The 20287-nt window shown below is 49.5% G+C and overlaps 1 protein-coding gene across 9 annotated transcripts in view; it reads left to right on the top strand.

The window, feature by feature from the left end:
* Nucleotides 1–20287, top strand: part of lrrc9 (leucine rich repeat containing 9) — a 276603-nt gene that overhangs the window by 196889 nt on the left and 59427 nt on the right. For all 9 annotated transcript variants that reach the window (XR_005457781.1, XR_005457782.1, XM_038775862.1 and 6 more), the window contains 2 exons: nt 18102–18210; nt 20122–20261. Coding sequence is in view for 7 of the 9 variants with exons in the window: in XM_038775862.1 (XP_038631790.1) it covers nt 18102–18210; nt 20122–20261 (249 nt within the window). In the remaining 2 variants the exon portion in view is untranslated. The remainder of the gene's footprint in view (nt 1–18101; nt 18211–20121; nt 20262–20287) is intronic.

The following is a 20287-nucleotide window of genomic DNA, read 5'->3' as shown; positions in this document are numbered from 1 at the left end:
AGAGCACAGAGTCTCACTCTATGCAGATGACCTGGTCCTCTACATCTCGGACCCACAAAGCAGCATAGAAAGAATCATGGCACTCTTGAAAGAGTTTGGAGCCTTCTTGGGCTACAAACTTAACCTGAACAAAGGCGGGATGTTCCCGGTGAACCTGCAAGGGGGAGGGGCAGGGCTGGAGTGGTTACCTTTTAATCAGGCCCAACACACATTCCGCTACCTGGGGAACCAAATTGCCCATGACTGGTCAGGGATCCACAAGTGGAACCTGATCAGCTTGATGCAGGAAGTAAAAAAGGACCTGCAGAGATGGAACACGCTCCCACTCTCCCTGACAATGAGGGTGCAGACGATTAAAATGAACGTACTGCCCAGGTTCCTCTTCCTGTTTAGATCCATCCCGATCTACATTTCCAGGTCTTTTTCAATTCAACTAGACAAACTGATTATGGCATTTCCGTGGGCCAGGAAGGACGCAAGGACCCCAAAGAGAGTACTGCAGAGAATGAGATCCATGGGTGGCCTAGCCCTCCTAAACCTGCAATATTACCACTGAGCAGTGACAGCGGAGAGAGTAAAGGGGTGGATAAAAGAGCCAGAGGTCGAGTGGGTACTTATGGAGGAAAGCTCCTGCAGGGGGATCTCCCTCCGGGCCCCAGCCACGACGGCACTTCCATCCCCACCTAACAAATATTCAAGGAGAGGAGTGGTGGTAGCAACACTCCAGTCATGGAGTAACTGCGACAGCATTTCGGGTTAACCAAAATATCCGACAAAACCCCTTCTGCAACAACCACAGGTTCACGTTGGCGACTATGGACGGCACCTTTAAAAGGTGGAGACAAGATGGGGGACGCTGACAGTTAGGGACTTTTACATCAACAACAGGCTAACAACGTTCGAAGAACTGACAGAAAGATTCCAGCTGACCAGGGGTAACAAAAGGGTGGCACAGTAGCACAGTGGTTAGCACCATTGCTTCACAGCGCTAGGGTCCAAGGTTTGATTCCCGGCTTGGGTCACTGTCTGTACGGAGGCTGCACGTTCTCCCTGTGTCTGCGTGGGTTTCCTCCGGGTGCTCCGGTTTCCTCCCACAAGTCCTGAAAGACATGCTATTCGGTAATTTGGACATTCTGAATTCTCCCTCAGTGTACCTGAACAGGTGCCGGAATATGGTGACGAGGGGCTTTTCATATTAACTTCATTGCAGTGTTGACAATAAAGATTATTATTATTATTGCAAATCAAAAACTTCCTACAAAGAGAAGCAAGGAAATACCCACGACCACCACGATAATCACTGCTAGAGGACCAGTTGGATGTGGACATCCTAGGGAAAGGGCACTGTGGGGACATGTACGGGCAACTGCTAAGGGGCGCCAATACCCAACTGGATGAGACGAGTGAGAAAGGGAGGAGGACTTGGGGATTGAAATAGGGTAGGAATTCTGTCACAAAGCACAGCACTGCCTTATGCAGCTAAAATTGGTACACAGAGCCCACTTAACCAGAACCCGAAAAAGCAGGTTCTTCCCGGAGGTGGAGGATAAATACGAGTGGTGCCAAAGTGGCCCGGCCAACCATGTTCACATGTTCTGGTCTTGCCCCAGACTATCTGAGTTCTGGACATCCTTCTTCGAGGCAATGTCCAAGGTGGTGGGGGTGAGGGTGAAGCCTTGCCCAAGAGTGGCAGTTTTCAGGGAATCAGAACAGCCAGATCTCTTCATGGTAAGGAGGGCTGACGTCCTTCCTTGCCTCCCTAATCGCCCGCTGTAGAATCCTGCTCGGCTGGCGATCAGCAGTACCACCCAAAGCTGCAGTCTGGCTGTCCGACCTGTTGGAATTTCTCCAAATGGAGAAAATTAAATTCGCCGTCGGAGGAAGGCTTCCACAAAACGGGGGAGCCATTCATTCGGTTGTTCCAAGACCTGTTTGTAGCCAAGAACTAAAACGCCAAAGAACAGGAGACAAAGTGCAGCGGCAGACAGCATTAGCACAAGTTTCCTGCTGATCAGTCAATTGGGTTCCCACACCCGACCTTCCGCTTGAAACTTCATCAATTATGCATAGGCGAGCAGCTGCCGGAATCACGTGACGGGACGGGCACTGATTCATCCTCTGGGGTTTAGGTTCCTGGCGCCATGTTTAATTGCCACCTGACCACACACATTAGTCTCTGTAGTCCAGTCATGTGGTCAGAAGTTCTGGTGGTGGCCCCAAGGAATAAAAAAAGTGTGCCAAGGTTTAGGCACATCTCCCTGGAGACTAACTAGAGGTGACCGCCAGCACTGTAAGTTCTTTATCCCGGGGATAGATCCGGGAGATCTACCAATTCGCCAGCCTGAGACAGTTGCGAAGGAGGACACCAGAGAAGTGGCATCCGTGCAGGAAGAGGATTGATAATCTCATCCAGACTGCCAGGATAAGTTAACTTTCAGCTCACTACAAACTCTCACTCTCTTTTTTTTTTTTAAATAATTTTTATTGAAAGAGTTTTTCCATACAAACATTTACCCCTACTAATTTTTTAAATTATTTACAACACAATCCCTCTAGGCAAATGTCCCTCCCTCGCCCGCCCTCTCGCGCGCACCAGTCCTCCCCCCCCCCCCCCCCCCCCCCCCGGCAATCTTAACAAACAAGGCAGCCTACAGTTTCAGACATGAGCAGCGAGCAGACTTGCCCGCGTTACAGTCGTGCATGTCCCCCCACGACCCTTGCTGCCCCCCCCTCCCCTCCCCCCCCTCCCTCCCCCCCCTCCCCTCCCCCCCCCCTCCCTCCCCCCCCCCCTCTCCCGGGTTGCTGCTGCCACGACCCCGAACGTCTATCTCTGATCTAAAAAGTCAAGGAAAGGTTGCCACCGCCTGGAGAATCCCTGTACCGACCCTCTCAGGGCAAATTTGATCCTTTCTAGCTGAATATAGCTAGCCATATCGTTAATCCAAGTTTCAACGCTTGGAGGCCTCGCGTCCTTCCATTGAATTAATATCCTTCGTCGAGCCACTAGGGACGCAAAGGCCAGTATTCCGGCCTCCCTAGCCTCCTGTACCCCCGGTTCTACCCCGACCCCAAAGATCGCAAGCCCCCATCCTGGTTTGACCCTGGACCCCACCACCTTCGACACCGTCCTTGCCACCCCCTTCCAGAACCCTTCCAGCACCGGACATGCCCAGAACATATGCACATGGCTCGCTGGGCTTCCCAGACATCTGACACACCTGTCCTCACCCCCAAAGAACCGGCTCATCCTTGTCCCCGTCATGTGAGCTCTATGCAGCACCTTAAATTGAATGAGGCTCAGTCTCGCACACGAGGAGGAAGAGTTGACCTTCTCCAGTGCATCCGCCCACGTCCCGTCTTCTATCTGCTCTCCCAGCTCCCCTTCCCACTTGGCTTTCAGCTCCTCCCCTGATGCTGCTTCCGCCTCCTGCGTTATCTTGTAGATGTCTGATATCTTCCCCCCTCCGACCCAGACCCCCGAGAGCACCCTATCACTCGCCCCCTTACTGGGGAGCAGGGGAAACCCCTCCACCTGCCGCCTAGCAAATGCCTTCACTTGTAAATATCTGAACATGTTTCCCGGGGGGAGCTCAAACTTCTCCTCCAGCCCTCCCAGGCTCGCAAACCTCCCCTCTATAAACAGGTCCTTCAGCTGCCGTATGCCCACCCTGTACCAGCTCTGAAATCCCCCGTCGATGTTCCCCGGGATGAATCTATGGTTCCCTCTTATTGGCGCCGCCAACAGACCTCCCATTTCCCCCTATGTCGCCTCCACTGCCCCCATATCTTGAGGGTGGCCGCCACCACCGGGCTCGTGGTGTACCTCGTGGGGGGGAGCGGCCATGGTGCCGTTACTAGGGCCCCCAGGCTTGTGTTGCCACAGGACGCCCTCTCCATTCGTTTCCAAGCTGCCCCCTCCCCTTCCATCATCCACTTGCGCACCATTGACACATTTGCCGCCCAGTAGTACCCCGAGAGATTGGGCAGTGCCAGCCCTCCACTGTCCCTACTCCGCTCCAAAAAGACCCTCCTCACCCTTGGGGTGCCATGCGCCCACACGTAGCTCATGATGCTACTCGTCACCTTTTTGAAGAAGGCCCTAGGGAGGAAGATGGGCAAGCACTGAAATAAAAACAAGAACCTTGGGAGGACCGTCATTTTGATTGACTGCACCCTCCCCGCCAGCGACAACGGTACCATGTCCCACCTCTTAAATTCCTCCTCCATCTGTTCCACCAGCCTGGAAAAGTTCAACTTGTGGAGGGTCCCCCAGTTCCTTGCCACCTGCACCCCTAAGTACCTAAAGCTCTTTCCTGCTCGCTTGAAGGGGAGTCTCCCAATACCCTCTCCCTGGTCCCCCGGGTGTATCACAAAAACCTCGCTTTTGCCCAAATTTAGTTTGTACCCCGAAAAGTCCCCAAACTCTGCTAATAGTTCCATTATCTCCGGCATTCCCCCTTCTGGGTCTGCCACGTACAGCAGTAGATCATCCGCATACAGCGATACTCGATGTTCCTCCCCTCCCCTAGTCAGTCCTCTCCACCCCCCTGAACCCCTCAGTGCCATCGCCAACGGTTCAATCGCCAGTGCGAAAAGTAGGGGGGATAGAGGACATCCCTGCCTGGTCCCTCGGTGGAGCCCGAAATACTCCGACCTCCTCCCGTTTGTCACTACACTCGCCGTCGGGGCCGAGTAGAGCAACTTCACCCACTTAATAAACCCTTCCCCAAACCCAAACCGTTCCAACGTCTCCCACAGGTACTCCCACTCCACCCTATCAAATGCCTTCTCCGCGTCCAGCGCTACCACTATCTCAGCCTCCCCCTCCACTGCCGGCATCATAATTACATTCAGCAATCTCCGCACGTTCGTGTTGAGCTGCCGCCCCTTCACGAACCCCGTCTGGTCCTCATGGATTATCCCTGGCACACAATCCTCTATTCTAGCTGCCAGGATCTTTGCCAGCAACTTGGCATCCACGTTCAGAAGCGAGATAGGCCTGTAGGACCCGCACTGCACGGGGTCTTTATCCCGCTTCAATATCAGGGAGATCAGTGCCTGCGACATTGTCGGGGGCAGAACCCCCCCCTCTCGCGCCTCATTAAAGGCTCGTACCAGTACTGGTCCCACCAAGTCCACATTTTTCTTATAGAATTCCACCGGGAACCCATCTGGCCCCGGCGCCTTCCCCGCTTGCATCTGACCTATTCCCTTGACTAGCTCCTCTAGCCCTATTGGCGCCCCCAGCCCTTCTACCAGCCCCTCCTGGACCCTTGGGAACCTCAATTTGTTTAGGAAGTCCTCCATTCCCCCTCTCCTCGTCGGCGGCTCAGACCGATACAACTCCTTGTAAAAATCCCTGAAGACCCCGTTCACTTCTTGCCCCTTCTGCACTACCTTCCCGCCCCTCTCCTTCACTCCCCCAATCTCCCTAGCCGCATCTCGTTTGCGAAGCTGGTGTGCCAGCATCCTGCTCGCCTTTTCCCCATACTCATAGACCGCGCCCTGTGCCCTTCTCCACTGCGTCTCTGCCTTCCTGGTGGTCAGCAGGTCGAACTTGACCTGCAGGCTGCGCCGTTCTCCCAGCAGCCCCTCCTCTGGTGCCTCCGCATATCTCCTATCCACTTCCAATAGCTCCCCCACCAGCCTCTCCCTCTCCTGCCTCTCCTTTCTTTCTCTGTGCGCCCTTATGGAGATCAGCTCTCCCCTGATCACTGCCTTCAGGGCCTCCCAGACCATCCCCACCTGCACCTCACCCGTGTCATTCAAGTCCAGATAGCTCTCGATGCTCTTCCGGACCCTTTTACACACCTCGTCGTCCGCTAACAGCCCCACATCCAGCCGCCACAGCAGGCGCTGGTCCCGCGCCTCCCCCATTTCCACATCCACCCAATGTGGTGCATGATCAGAGATCGCAATGGCCGAGTACTCAGCTTCCCGTACCCTCGGGATCAGCCCCCTGCTCAACACGAAGAAATCGATTCTGGAGTACACTCTATGGACGTGGGAGAAAAAGGAATACTCCCTCGCCCTCGGCCTACCAAACCTCCATGGGTCTACTCCTCCCATCTGCTCCATGTACCCCCTCAGCACTTCTGCCGCTGCCGGCCTCCTATTGGTCCTTGAACTCGATCTGTCTAGCTCGGGGTCCAGCACTGTGTTAAAGTCCCCCCCCATGATCAAGCCCCCTGCCTCCAGTCCCGGAATGAGGCCCAATAGGCGCCTCATAAAACCCGCGTCATCCCAGTTCGGGGCATATACGTTGACCATCACCACTTTCTCCCCCTGCATCTTACCCTTCACCATCACATACCTACCCTCCTTATCCGCCACCACCTCCTCCGCCACGAACGACACCCTCTTTCCCACCAGAATCGCCACCCCCCGGTTCTTTGCGTCCAATCCAGAGTGGAACACCTGTCCCACCCACCCCCTTCTCAGGCGAACCTGGTCCACTACCTTCAAATGGGTCTCCTGTAACATTGCTACATCAGCCTTCAGTCCCTTCAGGTGTGAGAATACCCTTGATCTCTTGACCGGCCCATTCAACCCCCTCACGTTCCAAGTGATCAGCCGGGTCGCGGGACGACCCGCCCCCCTCCCCTGCCGATTAGCCATGTCCTGTTCCCTGCTCGCCCCGGGTCGACCCTCCCCTTCTGACCCGCTCCCCATGGCGATGTCTCCCTCCCCCCACCTCTCCAGTCCTCCACTTCCCGTTTCTGGTCTTTTCAGCAGCAACCCGGTGTCCCCCCCCAACCCCCCCCCCCCCCCCCCCCCCCCAGGCTAGGACCCCTCCTAGCCGCGATGTACCCTCCATCGTACTCCCGTAAGTCAGCTGGTTCACGCTGGCCCGGCTGCTCCTGCCACACTCCGACTCCTCCCGGCTCGGGGGGGGCCCTCCCCCCCCTTGCCACTCCTCCCTGGCCCCGCTCCAGCGCGGGAAAGGTCGCCATTGCTAGCCACGCCCCGCACTCCTCCCCTCCCCCCTCCTCTGCCCCGCGCGCGGGAAAACAGAGGAAAGCCCGCGCTTTCGCCCTGCCACACCCCACCCCGCCATCTTCAGTTCCACCCCCGTCCCCGTCCATGCCTGTAAAGAACCCCCCCTAGGAGCCCATATCCCCGATCTGCTCTCCCCCCCGTCCCGCCTCCCCAACTTAACATTATAAATAACAGATAAATAACAAATAACATTGTACTTAACAGTCGCCCTCTACCAAACAGCATAAATAACCATAAATAACCATGAATAACCACAATAACAATAACTAAGGGAAGTTGGCAGAGGGGGAAAAAACATCAGAAGAAAAACCACAGCAAGAGTTCAAAATCCAAACAAAGAATTCAGCTGAAAGTACCCGAGCGGCTACGGCCGCCAAGTATCCCCTGGGTCTAATTTGAGTCCAGTTTCTCTTCCTGTACAAAGGCCCACGCCTCCTCTGGGGACTCAAAATAGTGGTGTTGGTTCTTGTAGGTGACCCACAAGCGCGCTGGCTGCAGCATTCCGAACCTGATCCGTTTTGCATGTAGCACCGCCTTCGTCCGGTTGTACCGGGCCCGCCGCTTTGCCACCTCCGCACTCCAGTCCTGGTAGACCCTCACCGTCGAATTCTCCCACTTGCTGCTCCTTTCCCTCTTGGCCCACTCCAGCACTCTCTCACGGTCGCTGAGTCGCTGGAACCGCACCAGCACCGCCCTCGGGGGCTCATTTTCTCTTGGCCTCCTAGCCATGACCCTGTAGGCCTCTTCCAGCTCCAGGGGCGAAGGGACGGCCCCTGCCCCCATCAGGGAGCTCAGCATTTCTGCTACATATCCCGGGAGGTCTGACCCCTCCAGGCCTTCTGCCAGGCCCAAGATCCTCAGGTTCTTCCGCCTCATTCGGGTATCCAGCTCCTCAAAACGGCTCTGCCATTTCAGGTGGAGTGCCTCGTGCACCTCTACCTTTCCCACGAGGACCGTGGCCTCCTCCTCCCTCACAGTCATCTCCTGCTGCAGCTCCCGAATCGACGCCTCTTGGGTCGCCTGGGCTCCCATCAGCCTGGTGGTCGTCGCATTCATTGACTCCAAGAGCTCCATTTTGAGCTCCGTAAAGAAGCGCAGGAGAGCGGCCTGCTGCTCCTCCGCCCATTTCCTCCATTCCTCGGGTGCACCACCGGCCGCCATTTTGGTCTTCTTCCCCCGCTTTTTTTTGGGAGCTGCTGTTGCTTTCTTTACCACCCCACTCCGGGTACCGACCATAAAGTTGGTCTGGTTCTCTTCAGGGAGCCTTCCCCCACCGGGATTTGTCCTTACAGCGCCGTTGGGGCCCTCCAATCGGCCCGAAAACACCTTTGTAGCAGGAGCAGCCAAACGTGCGACTTAGCTGGTCATAGCCGCAACCGGAAGTCCAACTCTCACTCTCATAATGGCATTATGCACTCAAAGCATCACACAGCTCGGGGATCGTACACAATGGGCGGGATTTACCGTTCACCCCGCCCGGTGTATTTCATCAGTGGAGGCGGCCTGCCAGTGGGATCCACTGGTCCCGCCGTTGTCAACGGGGTTTCCCACCCAATATTACCAGGGGAGATATCAGCATTAAAAGCCTATTCACCAGCATCTTATCTATCATTCTGCACAAACAGTATCTTCAGTTCTTACTGGGGAAGGCTTAGCGCACACAGTAGGCATGCATGCTTCCCTACCTTTGCTCCATCCCTTCTCATCACAGTACATCCATTTGTCTTCATGCAGGCCAAACTTGCCCACAACAAGAGGGAGAAATTCCAGACTGAAGGGGGTATGGCAAACATTCAGGAGCTCCCCAAATCCAAGGAGGATGCTGTCAATTTGTCAGGATAAGGCAGAGATCACTCCTGCGGTGAAAGCGAGATTGGCTTCTTCCAGCAAGCCAGTGCAATGATCCCTCGTTGAGTTGTTATACTTGGTCTATTCATGACCTAAATCAATCTTTTATCTCTTATAGCCAGCATCAAGCAGGTCCAGACAGACCAGCAAATCCAACATAAGCACCAGCCTCCAGGCCACCTTTGAGGAGGATGATGAGGTTTTATTTGAAGGGCACCCATCAGACGCTACATTCACTGCACTCTACCCAGCACAAAGACATACCCCTCAGTGGGTCATACATCCAGATTAGGCCCAGGGTCACATTCTGGGGATCACTCACTGACATGTCTCTGCAATAGTCAGAGGCCGTGACAGCCCAGGTCTCTGGCACAGGGAGGATTGCCAGAGAATAGGCACCTGCTATATCTGAGTTAGATGATGAGCCCCTAGAAATGACCATCACAAACATGCTGGCGATGCAAAGACAGGCGGCCAGACCACAATGCGGAGTTGTGAGAGGCAGTCAGCAGACTAGAGAGAAGGATGGAGGAGTCTGTCCACATTCTGTCTGATGTTTGGCTCCAACATGCAAGTGTCATGTGGTCTACATTGAAAGGATAGTAGCTGCCTTGAAGACCTTAGTCCAGCAAGGTCTGTTGGATTTGCATATGGACCAGTACTCCATCGCTCTAGGCTGAGGTGGCATCCATCAGTGGCTACAGGTAGGGCACCTCTACCTATTCCAGTTGCCCTTCTCAAGAAATCTCGGGCACCACAGAGGGGGCAATCAGCTGGACACCCCAGGGCCATGCACCCAGGTGACTCCAACAGTATCCACTGATTCCAATCCCCTCTGCCTGTGACCCTGCCACTTCCAACTCCAAAGGCTGAGGAGGGCGTACATGTATCACAGCAAGAGACCCAAAGTAGGCCATGTCCCTCCACGCCTAAATCCTCCAGAGGATGCCGCCAAGGTCATCACAGACAACAGATGTCAAAGCCTGCAAGCTGCCTCCACATCTGCCGCGGATGCTGAGGCTGTACCTAGGCATAGCAGTAGGGTTACAAAAATTTAGAAACATTGATCTCACTATAGGGGCATGTGTGTTCATTCATTTATATATAAAGAGCATCTTTATACATTTACTGCTCATGAAAATGGTCGCATCATTTGAATGCATATGATGCATGTGCTCAATGTGCCCTCTTATTGCGAGGATGACACAAGCTCCCACTCAATGAATGGCTTCCTTTCTAAGCCTTCAATTCATGTGATTTTAGTGGGCTCATATTAGTTACTCATCCCTTGTAATGTCAGGGATATGTGTTCAGCTGTTCCCTGAAAGTGTTTGTACTTTGAGTGTGAAATCTTTATTCCTCACAAGACACCTTGGACTAGTGCATTCTTGTGCCTTGGACAGTCACCAGCAATGGTGTCTCATTGACAATCAGCTGTCGTAGTTCTTTGTGCCAAAGTAGAAAACCTGCAGCCGTGATGGTATCTCCAACCATGTGCACATTTCTATCACTGCAACAAGTGTTGCCTTCAGGTGGCCACAAATGCATTAAGTTCAGTAGACTAAGGGTTTGCAATGGAGAGCTGTCTTCCACTACCCAGACCGGTTACATAAAGCTTTGGCTACTGATTTTCCCAAATATTAGGACCTGGTTATACATGCAGACTGCAGGTTCAAGGCTATGCAGATCTTTCTCTCAATGTCACTGCTTGGAAACACATTCCGAGCACTGGCATGGCACTAAGGGACAGAAGATGTGTGCTCGGTTACCTTGCATGGACCTTGGAATCTTGTGGCTCAGTGTCTCACAATCATGTCTTCCTTGTCTTGCTGCTTTGAGTGGATCATCATGTGATTGGTGACCCTCAGGTTCTTCAGGTTACAGCCATTCCAGATCCTCATCATCCGAGGAGTTCTCAGCCTCCTCCATGTCTCCCTCTGGCAAGTGATCCCACCTTTGAAGCATCAGATTGTGCAGGGCGCAGCAGACCACGGCAATATGGGACACCATCTGTGGAGAATACTGCAAAGCCCCAACTGAGAGGTCCAAACATCGCAACACATCTTAAGGATGCCAGTGGTGTACTCTATAATGGATCTTGTCACACAATGCACTGTGTTGTATCTCTCCTCTGAGGAACTTAGAGGATGATGCATTGATGACATGAGCCACCTTTTTAGCAGGTAACCGTTATCATCCAGCAGCTAATCCTGTAGGTGCTGCGGTCCCTCAAATATCTGAGGCACCTGGGAGTGACCCAGAATGTAGGAGTCATGGGAACTCCCAGGGTACCTGGCGCAAACATGCATGAAGTGCCTTTGTTGGTTGCACACCAGCTGAATATTGAGGGAGTGGAACCTTTTCCTGTTAATGAAGATCAGGGGCTACCATTGAACTCTTAAAGTGATAGGTGCGCAACTAATTGCACTCTGAACTCCAGAGAAGCCGAGGATAGCTGCAAATACAAGAAATCTAGCAGCCTGGCTAGCATTGTCCATTGTGAACTTCACATAATGAGCCTTACTGTAGAGGGCATCTGTCACCTCCTGATACATTTCTATGTTGAGGACTGAGAGAGATGGGAGATGGGTCCCCTGTGGGTCCATGGAATGATCCATTTGCAAATATTGAGTGCATGGTGACCTTCAGGGGCTCTGGCAGAAGATTCCCTCCCAGTCCTTTTGGCATTAGATCTTTCTGCAGAATGTGAAAGAGATGAGAGATGCGACACTGTCTTTCGCTCATCTCCAAATAGGAACGGCGTCTTTGGTGGAGCCTTGGTTGGGCATGTCTCCTTCATGTGATGCGGCATTGTAGCACAGTGGTTAGCACTATTGCTTCACAGCGCCAAGGACCCGGGTTCGATTCCCGAATACAGAGTCTGCACTTTCTTCCCGTGTCTGCATGGGTTTTCTCCAGGTGCTCTGGTTTCCTCCCATAATCCAAAGATGCGCAGGTTAGGTGGATTGGTCATGCTAAATTGCCCTGTAGTGTCAAAAAGTTAGGTGGGGTTTCTGGGTTATTGGGATAGCGTGGAGGTATGGGCTTTGGTAGGGTGCTCGTTCAAGGGCTGGTGTGAATTTGATGGGCCGAATGGCATCATTCTGCACTGTAAATTCTATGATTCTATGACCTCATCCTCTGGTGGCTTCCTGGATAAAGGATTTGGGGGTTCCCTCAAACCTGAGCCAGGCAGTACCGGCCACGCCTTCTCTTCCGCAATCAGAGCACTGCCATCATGAACACAGCATTGAATGCAGCCTCTATCCTGATTTCCTCCTCCTTCCTGTGTCCAGAGAGATCTAAACTGGTTAATGAGAAATGCCCAACTATAGTAGACTTCCCACTCTCAACCATGGTGGTGCTGCACTTCTACTTCATGACCAGCTTTGACCCTCCCCCTATTACCTACCATTCATAGCCCCCCAATCATTCTGGAACTCTACAATGTGCATATAGACCTCCCTTTGGTTATTCTCCAGCCTCCTCCAGTAACCCTGGATCCCATGTTGTGGACATTCCTTCCCTCCCCGCTGAGCCCATCACTGTTGATGTCCTTGTGTCCCATGTGGACCTCACACCCTGCCACCTTAGAACATCGAACATAGTCATACTTGAGGCTCTGTGTATGGTGATGTACAGAGGTGACCCCCCCCCCCCCCACCCCCAAAGAGCTTTGCGTACCCCTCCACTTTAATGCCTTTTCACCATTTACAGTCTGCAAGTGGCTCCCCTGACCATTACTGTCCCACCTCCAGCACTGTGCTGAACTGAAAACCCCATCCCCACCAACTGTGAGACAATGACCATGCCCTTAATACCAAGCTATGCCTAATTCTCACTGAGCACACTGGCCTTCGCCTTCTTGGAGCAGGGCTATTGACATGTGTGCCATAGGGCCAAACCCAGCCCTGTAACATAGCCCCAAGACTGCTTTCAATGTCTCAGTCCAATCTTTCGGCCATGATGTGGAGATGCCGGCGTTGGACGGGTGAGCACAGTAAGAAGTCTTACAACACCAGGTTTAAGTCCAACATGTTTGTTTCAAACACTAGCTTTCGGAGCACTGCTCCTTCCTCAGGTGAATCTTTTGGCCTCATTCTCTGGACTATCTCTCTCTCTCTCTCTCTTTCTCAACTCCCCTGAGAATCCTATATGCCTCGCATTCTTCTAAATTTCACTAAGTACAGGCCCAACCTTCTCCTCACAAGAAATTCCCCGCAAAGCTAGAGGTAGTGGGGGTGTAGTAGGTATAGCCACCGGATTCTCAGCACTTCCCGTCCCTCCCCCACCCCACCTTGCAAGCTCACCGGAAGGTGGTGATCGCAGACTGAGACTGTGATTACCCCCTTGCAACACTTCAATATCTTACCATCCGCTCACTCAGCCTGGCCGCCAGCAGCTGGCACATTGGTCAGGCAACAAAAAATAATTTGGACGGTTATCGTGACCCACTTTGAATTGTTTGTCGAGAGAGAGTGAGACAAAGAGAGAGAGAGAGAGAGAGAGACCAGAAATTGCTAAAGAAAACAATGTGGGGAAAACGTGTGAAAAGTATCACATTCCTGTCAAAGATAACTTGAAAAAAAACATCTTTTAACACAAGAATTGTCAACCCCCCTTTCTGAAACAGGCACTCTCTTTCTCTCCTGCTTTCACACCCCCCCCCCCCCCCCCCACCCCACCCCCCAATGTTCCCTGCTGTTATTCCCCAACCCCTACCCCTTTTATGTAGCAACCCCTGTGAGTAGCCCAACAGCACAGCCAAGAGACCTGCCGTGAACTTCCCTATTTCACATCCAAGGCATCCTCCAAGAGCCCATCCTTTTTAAATTCTTTTAAAATACTGCACACCGAAGGCACTTACCGTGAAGAGTCCAACCAGACACCCCACCGGTCTGGAGTAACACTGCAGCTTTGGCATCGCTGACATCTGGGAGCAGTGTCGGTTTTGAATGTTACACTCACCTCAAAGTGACAAGCATAGTGAAGGTGAACAACTGCACATCACTTATGTCTGGCTGTGATTCAGACTGGTATAATTTTTTGCATAATTAGAATGGAAATGTGATTCTGGTGAGCTGTGAAGTATTCATGACGTGCTAATGCTTGCAAATGGATTTCCCAACATTGATTAGTGGGAAATCCAACTCGCCATCAGCTCGCCTCAAAAGAGTTCCACCCATTATTCTGATGGCAGGTGTTGAGAGTCAGCCCCGCTTTGACAGTCCGTGGGACCAGGCTACATTTTACAGGTGGTAGACAACTACTTGGTTGCCTGCCTCTAGGTGTTGCCAGCCAGTTGGAGGACTGGCAGCTCAGCAACGCCACCAGGAGCCTTTGCACCTGAAAGAAGAGGATCCCATGGAAGGATGGTACCAGCCAACCAGATAATTGGTTATCTGGTCCAAGTGACATGGGGTTTGTTGCTGTGGGCAGAAGGCTCCATTGCTGTCTGCGGCCCACCAATGGCCAAAGAATGTGTCCACCGCCAGCCCACTGGGAGATCATTGGGGTTTACCACATGATAAACCAGTTCTCAATCCCCTTGAGGTCTCTGTGCTCCTCAATTATGACCCTTGTTCAGCCAGAATATATCATGATCTAGGCCCTAAGGTGTGGAATTCTTCTAAACCATTCTGCCTCTTTACCTTTCTCACCTCATTGAATGCATTATTTAAAACATATTCCTTCACCAATGTTTTAGTCATCTATTCTAATTGTTACATTCCAGAAAGCCAGGTGGTGAAGGTTAGGACTGGAGCCAATCTTTACACAGCTTGATAAATATTTATTTAAAGATAAGCATGACAAACATGCACCTCTTCACCCAGCAATCACAGTTTCAGTCGGTTCCATTTTACGGGGATACAAGTCAATCCCCATTTAATGTCCACCACCTACATAAAAGTAGAAACAATTAATTTACAATAACATGAATATTTCCATTGTCCCCACCTACATAAAAGTACAAACAATTGATATGCAATAACTCTTAATATTTCCTTATATGTATTTGTATCATATTTTGCTGGAATATTTTACTACATTAAAGGTTCTATATAAATGTAAATTGTGATGAGTGGAGTTCAGGAAATCTTGTATGATTCTTTCAGTTCAAACTGGGACTTTGAATTTCTTTATTAAAGTTAATGGTCTCTCATGTGATCATAACAGGTGAAAACCGTGATGCAGGTCCCTTCCATCATTGAACCAATTTAATAAAATTAATATAATGATTTCCTGAACTCCACTCAGATACAAAATGTTTGGCCATTTACATGTGTTCTACTGTACAATCTTAATTTCAGTACAATTTATGTTTATATAGCACCTTTAATGTAATAAAATATTCCAGCAAAATATGATACAAATACATATAAGGAAATATTAGTGTTATTGCATATCAACTGTTTCCCAGTCTGGCACTCTGACTTCTAAAGCTTGCTCTCTCGGCAAAGATTCCACTGCTTACCTCTTCCACGAGCTTTACCAGCAGATCTCACAATTTTTCATTTGGACTTTTAATGCTGAGCATGTGTCCCACTTGCAATTCTTGCTTATCCATTCCAGTTCAGGAATACCCTGATTCCTAATAGTCTCTGTACTCCTTGGTCTGGCTGCCGGGCAAACACCACTGTTTTCTCACAGTCTTCCAAGATGACTAATGGTTTCTGCCTAAAGAATACACTCTATAACCTCAAAATGAAAACTGCCTTCCTGCAAACTACCCCGTGGCAATGTGGTATATCTGGGATGTCCCAGATAGAGATTTCAACTAATCATCTCCCAGTTTAAACCCGTCCTTTGATCTGGATACTTTAAGATTTTCTATTGTTTTACCTTTTGCTTTCAAACTATTCCTTGATCTGGAACTCACAATAACTTATACTGCTTGTGAAGACAACTGTAGATATCTCAGTCCATAAACTCCAAGCTCTGCCGAAGTAAATCTGGGGGGCAGCGGGTACTTCACAGATACTCGCCACTGTTAAATAGAGAAATTAGTCTCTATACCTCGGTAAGAAGTCTTACAACATCAGGTTAAAGTCCAACAGGTTTGTTTCAAACACGAGCTTTCGGAGCACTGCTCCTTCCTCAGGTGAGGAGCAGTACTCCGAAAGCTCGTGTTTGAAACAAACCTGTTGGACTTTAACCTGGTGTTGTAAGACTTCTTACTGTGCTCACCCCAGTCCAACGCCGGCATCTCCACATCATCTCTATACCTCATTCACTTTGAATAGGCAGATTGCCAATGCTTCTTGCACTGTTTGTTGGTAAACTGCCTAATTTGAGTCTGAAAATCACATGCCTACAGTGCTATTTAAAGTTAGCCTGCACCTCTTAAAGGGAGGTGCACATCAGTTGCTCAACACCAGAAACTGCCAGGGACAATTCAGATATGCCTAAAACAGCTGTTGTGAGAGCACCCAGATTTTCAAATGTTACACTAATGGTCTTGGTGGAGTCTGTTCCTAGAGTGTGTTGCATACTGTTACCACGAGGAGGCTGAAGACAGATGGCAGCGAGTCAACAGTCGCAATCGGTGGTAAAGAAGATCAATATCTGGAACATTGCACCCAGGCCCTGGTGCAAGACGTTTAATTATCTCACTAAATTAACTGTCTCGCTAAAGTAGGGCTCTGAACTATTTCTCTCTACGGGCCAAGCTGTGCAGCAACCCTGAAGCTGCCATGTAGGTTGCGCACAAGTCATGCCCTTGAAGATACTGTTCTTGAGCAGCCGTGCAAAGATAAATTTAAAGGGTACCAGGTACTTAATTTAGTAGGCCACACACAAAATAAAATGAGGGTACATTGCTTCTAGTTTAGATATCACATCAACTTTTCTTGAGTTTCAAGCTCCCTTAAGCACCATTCCTTGTCTGCTTCCTTTCACTATCCTAGAATCACTGCATCTCTCTCCACTCCACCTCCTTGTTACTAAAACACATCCTTTTGTAGGCTATGATTTCTTCTATTTTTGTGAAACCGGCATATTATTCATCCTAAGTATAGGATATCTGCATTGTTGAAAATGCATTTTGCTAAAAATTGATTTGATAATGTTTCTCAAGTAACCAAGTTTTGTCTCACCATATGATAGACACTGTAGGGTTTTTAACATCAATGTGTTCATACGTAGTGATCGTACACTGAAGGTAATAATGATGCTAAATGTGATAATAATAGCCCATCTGTTCATTAAAGGCTAATGTCCAAGTCACGGTTGCATTAAATAGCCTCTTTTCTCCACCACCAGAATTTTCAGATTCAAATTAGGCAGGTTACCGCCAAACAGTGCACAAGGCATTGGCAGTCTGCCTATTCAAGGTTAATGAGGTATGGGGACTAATTGCTCTACTTAACAGTGGCAATGTGTTCTGTGTGGCCTGGATCATTATCTGCTCCTTTAAGATTTTACACATGAAAGTGCAGAAGGATTTGGAGTACTGATTTAATAAGACCCTAAAAGCATCACCTCAAGTGGATGAAGTCATTAAAATAGCTAATGGAATAATGTATTTTATGTCAAGAGATATAGAATGCATAAAGACGTAGCGCAGAGAGCTGGAGAAATGTTATTTTACAAAGTATTGTGAGACTGCAGAATGTACTTAGTGAACTTAATGACAGAAGCAGAGACCAAGGTAACATTAAAGAACAGTTATATAGGTGGTTGAAAGAATAGAAAGTAAAGGGATATGGAAGCAAGATGACACTTGGAATAAGAATACTTAGATGTTTTTTTTGGACCGGTGCAGATGCAATGGGCTGAAGGGTCTTTTCTGTGCTGTATACCTCTATGACTATGTCATGAGATTAGAAAAATTGCTTGTCTGCAGCATAAACACCAAAATGGATCAATTGATAAAAAATACCTGTTTCTGTGTTGTTATTTGAAACATTATGTAAATGTTATGCGGAAATTATACAGCTATTTGACTATAATGTACTTCATCCCCACGCTCATGAGAGACCAGACAAAGACTCTTGGAGGTGTAAACAAGGTCTTTTTTGCAACTACAGTATAACTAGGCTAATGACGATACAAAAGGATACATAAGTGGTTAATCTCTTCAGTGTTAAATTCTTAACTACAATTTCAAATTAATTCCGATATAATACTTTTTTCCCTCATCCATAACTATCAAGAAATATAAATGTTATATTGAAGAACTAAAATGTAGCATCAATTTGCTTAGTGACAACATAAGTATTGCTATTTTAAGTCACTTTTTTTATACTCATCAGATCCGTAGATCTTGGACCTTCAGAGAAATTTGGGCGTTTACAAAGAATCAACTTGGAACACAATAATCTTACATCCTTCAGTGGTCTTGTTTATCTCCCTCGTGTCAAAGTGAGTCTTTTTTATAGTTTTCTAAAGACAACTTCCATTTTTTTTCCAAAATCTGGTGGTAAATTATAAATCATAGTTATGATGTCAACAAAGTACTGCCCAATCAGATTCTGCCCCTCACTATCCATGTCAATGAACAGATACATATAAAGTGCATGGATTATTTCCACCTCCTTATGTGTTCAGATATCTTTACTACAACTAGTATTACATTGGATAGCTCAAATTGCACATGAATTAGAACATATTGATGTAGTATTTCAATGGAAAATAGGCACTGCTCAAAAATCATAGTCCTGGTACAATGCAATAGGCATCCTTTAATTATATCAATGTATTTAGAATGTAACATTTATCATTCCATATTGCAGTTCACTCAGTACCAAAGATGTATTCTTCCATCAGCGTGTTCAGTCCCAGGATTGCCAAGATTTCATACCCTGGGCAGGTAAAATGGTCTATGAACTTGCCACCTGGCAGGACATGACACTGATGAAATAGAAATGACAGCTGTGTAGTGAGCCTATGAAATTTTGACTTTGTGGCTATTGGTGAAAATTTAACCTGAATATCTTGGGAATTTTAAAAATACGGTATACTTACTTACAGCTTTTGGCATGCCCAGAGACCCCTGTGAAACCTTGGAGTGAATTTTCTGACCCATCCCACCAGTGTGTTTGAAGACAGAGGGCATGTAAAATAAAGTAGGTTGCCAGCCTATCCTTCATATTACAGGGGCCAGGTAATGCGCCAGGCGGGCTGCCCACCCTTAGGACTATTGAAGCCCTTAGGTGGACATATAACTGTCTCTTAAAGACTTCAATCCCCCCTCTGCCACAATTTTTTAATCTGTGGAGTAAGGAAGGAGCATGGCGAACAGCCTGGCAGCTTACACTGCATGGGCTGCTGGCAGGCAGGAAAGGGGGTTACCTCCTTTGGGGATCCGTTCCTTTGTCCCTGTTTCTTTGCACCCTCCTCCACAACCACCACCACCACTTCTCTAATCTGAAGTCTTACCCCCCTCTTATTCACTGCTTTCCCCACCCAAAATAACCTGAATCACCAAAGTCCAGGAAACAGTTTCAATTCTTCCTCAGGACTGCCTGTAGCTCCAGTGGTGGCCACTACTCTCTTCTGATGTTGCAGGGACTACTTATCTGATTTAATCAGACTGTCGGCCAATCTGATTACATCCTGTGAGACACAGGGGTTGGGATTCTCCGAACCTCCGCGCCAAAATCCCGATTGGCACGGGACGGAGAATGGGCATTGACGGCGAAAACCGGTGCAACGCTGCTCCCGCGATTCTCCGGTACTTGGAGAAACGCCGCGAATCGCACGCGCGGTCAGAGGGCCCCTCCCCTCATAATTCACCCCAAAAAACTGGCCGAGTTCCTGACGGCAAAGTTCTAACCACGTTTTGCCTGTTGGGAACGGTCGGCGGCGGCTGCGGACTCAGTCCATGGCCGCTCTGGTGGGGGGTGGGTGACCTCAGGGACGGCCAGGCTAGCGATCGAGGGCCACCAATCTGCCTGCGTGCGCGATCTCGGGGGGGGCCTATATTTTCGGGGCCGCTCCATGTTGTGAGTCTGCCATGTCACGCAGGGCGGCCACCAAAGGCCGGCGCCGTGCGCATGCACGGACTCCCGACCGGAAGTGCAGGGCCCGGTATCAGCAGGCAGATCTGTGTGGAGTACTCCAGGGTCCTGCCAGCCCCCTTCAAGAAAGTTCAGATTGAAACGCCCCGTTTTGGCGCTGGAGTGGGGACATAGCCCCATTATTGGAGAATCCCACCCAGGATATTTCCTAGGGACCATCTGAAAGCAACAAGGACCTGATATATAAATATAGTAACAAAACTGAAGTCTGACATATGGTAAAAGATCTTTTTTTTTTTTACTTATTATGAAGGTGCTTTATTTAAACCACAACCACATTGAGACCATTTTACCAAGACAAAAGCCACAACTCCATTTGACTAATAGACAGATACTTCAGCAGAAGGTCTCTTCTAGTGGCTATGGGCAGCCAGGACTTCCCAGGAGCAACAAGTATGTGACTAAAATCAACTTTTTAC

Source organism: Scyliorhinus canicula, chromosome 2 (assembly GCF_902713615.1).
Source record: "Scyliorhinus canicula chromosome 2, sScyCan1.1, whole genome shotgun sequence".
Classification (NCBI taxonomy): domain Eukaryota; kingdom Metazoa; phylum Chordata; class Chondrichthyes; order Carcharhiniformes; family Scyliorhinidae; genus Scyliorhinus; species Scyliorhinus canicula.
The sequence above is the reverse complement of the archived record's forward strand: the minus strand, read 5'-3'. Positions and strand labels throughout refer to the sequence as shown.